We start from the raw sequence: 3,991 nt of genomic DNA on the forward strand, positions 1-3,991 counted from the left end.
CATTTACTATAAATTTTCCAAATAAGAGAAGCAAACATGAAATAGCCTTGAACTACATTACAATAGGATTTCTCAACCTTGGCACTACTAATTCTGGGCCAAATCTTTGTTTTGGGAGCAGTTCTGCACATTGTAGGACATTTAGCAGTATCCCGGCCTCTGTGCACTAGAACCCAGTAAACACCCCATTAAATTGTGACAACCTAAAATATCTTCAGACACTGTCAGATATTCCCTGGGGGCAAACCCTGAAGCAGACACTTAGCTTGACCTTGCCATAAAACTGGTTTAACATAACTAAGGTCACTAATTTCATGGAATCATTAAAAATACACATGTATATTTAAGTAGTGGCCTTCCACCAAAATAAAAAATCTTGATTACATCCTAACTTCCGGCTCCTTCCTTAATGCCCACACGTGAGTGCAAATAGAAATACAATTGCTATTTTCTGAATGTATATGTTTTCAATTTTAAATGATATCGAGCAACCATTCCGCGGCCATTTTTTCCTGATCTGCTTATTTTTTTCTGAAATGACAAAGGAGTACAATCTCACACAGAAGGTTTTGAGAAAATGTTCCTAAGCACGAAAACTAAAGTTGATTTCGATTTATTATTCAGGTGTTTTCTTCCTTTATTTCGCCATATTAATGAGATCCTTGCACACACTGTACTTTGCAGAAGGGAAGAGGAACCATCCTCCTCTTAGGTTAAAATAAAAATGAAAATACCGGCTCTCCCGATAGACTGCATCCCTCGCCCCCACGGCCAAATCTATCCAACTAGACACAGAACGAACTATGAGGATCGCTACCTGCTGATTTATGAGACCACACTCTAAATCGCAAGGAGTGTGACTCAGCAGGACTCAAGACACGAAGGCAAAACCCAGAACAAGGCCTTGAATCGGCCACGCTAACTATGCGAGGCCCGTTATCTTCCTTCCCTTCTGATCTCTCTTGGAAAATTCTGACCCCGAAGGGCACAAGCTGCTGCACTCAGGCACAAGGCCCTGAGCCCTCCTCCAGGCGTTCCTTACCTGGTGGCGGGCGGCCGTGGGGCCCCGGGAAGCTGCGGCGCCCACGAGACGAGCTGCCGCGGTTCGGCTAGCGCTTATCATGGCGGCTAGACGGAAGGAGTACGAAGCAGCAAACAAGCGCTCGGGCGGCAGAGTGCTGTACGGAGCGCTGGTGGCTGCGCTTCTGGAAACCTCCAACCACGTGGGGTGAGGGGCGGGGGTTGGTCACTGCGGCTCGAAGGCCCGCTCTTCCGGTGAGGCGCCGCCCTCGCCGCCTGACCAGAGACGACCTGACTGCCACTCCCGGAGCCAGGGCGAACAGCTAATGTGCTCCGCGGCATGATTTTTTTAAAAAGCCTGGCCTCCCGTTCCAGCCGCAGCATTTCTGGGCTCAGTGAGAGTTAATGAGAGGAAGAGGCGTATGAAGGCAGCATCTCAGACAGCCCTGGTCCTCGGAGGCAGGAAAGACTCAAGGTCACAAGGGATAAATTGCGAACCGATTACAGTCTCCTTGCGTCAGTTGCGCGGAAGGAGGAGACTGTTGCGCCTGCGCAACTGGCATCCGGCTAAGGGCTTGGAGTGCATGTGCGCAGGGAATGATGGAAAACGGGTGTGGAAACTCACTACATCGCTCATTGGATGTCCCCGCGCACGCGAGTTTGGCCTGAGCGTGGCCCGGGAGGCCCGGGCGCGTGCCCGTACCGCGAGTGTGGGCGTGTTTTGCGTTCCTGCGCCTCAGGAAGGGCGCCATTTTGTTTTGTGGCTTTGTTAAGAGTATGTCAGAACCTTTGTTGCTCCGTCCCGCCCTTTGTTGACCACTTGAAATACGTCTGGCTAGGCAGACTTTAGACAAATTCGTGTCGCATTTTACCACAGGGGTCACAGGTTTCCAACTACAAAGCTGCGTCTTGTTCACACAAAGCATTTGGTCGCGTTAGGATAATTTTTGTGGGAACCGTCAAGGGAAAATAATTCTTGAGCTCAGGCTCTTCCCCGCCCGGCTGTACTACGCCTGACTGAGGCCCCTCTGGCCCTTTTCAAACTGTCCGCTGGTTGCAAGATGTCAGTTACTACTCTGTCCTGTGACCAGTTTCAGATGTTTAAGAAAAGGAATTAACTTATTCAACAAACAAGTACTGGCGTGCGTACCAGGTGTCAAGCACTCTTCTGGGTGGTGGGAATACAGGGAAAGCAAAATATGAATGCACTGATGAGATGACAGTGAGATTGGACTTGATTTGGAGGTGGAGCAATTCGTCCTTGAAGTTTTTTTTTTTTTTTTTTTTCTTGCGGGTCTTGCTGTCGCTCAGGCTAGAGCGCAGTGGGCTAATCATAGCTCACTGTAACCTCGAACTCCTGGGCTCAGGCCATCTTCCTGCCTTGGCCTCCTGAGTAGAGGGGACTACAGGCGCGGTGCACCTGGGTAATAGAGAGGGGGTCTCACTGTTGCCCAGGCTGGTCTCCAACTCCTGGCTTCAAGGCATCCCGCCACTCAGCCACCCAAAGTGCTAGGAGTGAGCCAACACGCGGAAGTCCTCTTTCAAAAGAAATACACGCTTCAGACCCCTACCTCTTTCTTCAGAAAACTCAGTATTAAGTGTCAACGGAAAAAAAAAAGCCAAACTCTGTAAAATAATTTTAAAGAGATTTACTCTGAACCCAATTTGAGGACCATGACCCGGAGCCACGCCCAAGAAGCCTCGAGTAAGTGGACTCACTGTGGTTGGGTTGCAGTTTGCTTTTATACTTTTCAGGGAGACAGGGGTTACAGGTAAAGTCATAAGGCAACACATGGGAGGCATACATTGGTTTGGCCCAAAAAGGTGGGCCATCTGGAAGCGGGGGCGAGGAGGGCGCTTACAGCTTATAAGTGGATTTAAAAATTCTTTGCCTTGTAGTTGGTTAAAGACATGAAGCTTTGTCTAGAGGCTTGGAATGTTTTAAAATAAGAAGCTCTTAATCAGAGATAAGCCACCGGACCTATATTTGCTGTGTAAATTGAGGACCTGCAGGCTTGTCTTGAATATCCTTAGGCCTGCTAATAGGTTACAAGGATGTCCCCAAGAAGGGAGGGAGGCATGATGAGGCATGTCTGACCTCCCTCCTCCTGGCAGACAATTTAGTTTTAGGATATTCCTTTGGCCACAAGGGGGTCCATTCAGTCAGCTGGTGGAGGGGGTGAGCCTTAAAATTTTATTTCAGTTTACATAAGTAATCACCACTGTGGGAGGAATTGTGAAGGCAACATAGGGGGAAGTTTGGGAGGGAAGGAAGATAACTGGAGTTTACATTCTGAGGGGGATGGAACTGGGAGTAAGAAAATAAACAGAAAACTCAAACGTAACATTGGTTATAGATTATGCAGATTCTGAAAGTTTTAAAAAATCCTCCCACACACTCTTCCCTTAAGTGTTAGCTATTACTATATTATCCTCTCTAGTCTATCTAATCTTCATTTCTTTTGTTAATTCCCTCAGAGGTAGGCTTTCCTAAGGCCATTAGAATTACAGGGTCATGATTCCTATTTGTGGAGATTTATATTTTAAAACAATACACTGGTACAAAAGAAGATAATGACAATATTAAACATTAAAGCAAAATAGAAACAGAAAACATTACGTCCTTGCATTGTACCTGACAGGGAGTGAGGAGGGCAGGTGAAATAATTAGAGTAACTGCATTCTTCTCGCTTCCCTCTCCTTTCAGCTGGTTCTCTTAAGAGTTTTTCGGCCGGGCGGCAGCTCACACCTGTAATCCTAGGACTCTGGGAGGCCGAGGTGGGTGGATCGCTCAAGGTCAGGAGTTTGAGACCAGCCTGAGCAAGAGCAAGACGACCCCCCCCATCTCTACTAAAAATAGAAAGAAATGATCTGGACAACTAAAAATATATATAGAAAAAATTAGCCGGGCATGGTGGCGCATGCCTATAGTCCCAGCTACTCGGGAGGCTGAGGCAGGAGGATCGCTTGA

At 47.6% G+C, this 3,991-nt stretch overlaps 1 protein-coding gene across 1 annotated transcript in view; it reads right to left on the reverse strand.

The window, feature by feature from the left end:
* Positions 1-1,123, reverse strand: part of HSPA9 (heat shock 70kDa protein 9 (mortalin)) — a 52,290-nt gene extending 51,167 nt beyond the window's left edge. Inside the window, exon 1 of the mRNA XM_012646327.1 lies at positions 1,043-1,123. Within this exon, the coding sequence (XP_012501781.1) occupies positions 1,043-1,123 (81 nt within the window). The remainder of the gene's footprint in view (positions 1-1,042) is intronic.
* Positions 1,124-3,991: the final 2,868 nt, after the last annotated feature.

This window comes from Propithecus coquereli, unplaced genomic scaffold, assembly GCF_000956105.1.
Source record: "Propithecus coquereli isolate 6110/MARCELLA unplaced genomic scaffold, Pcoq_1.0 Scaffold242, whole genome shotgun sequence".
In the NCBI taxonomy this organism is placed as follows: Eukaryota; Metazoa; Chordata; class Mammalia; order Primates; family Indriidae; genus Propithecus; species Propithecus coquereli.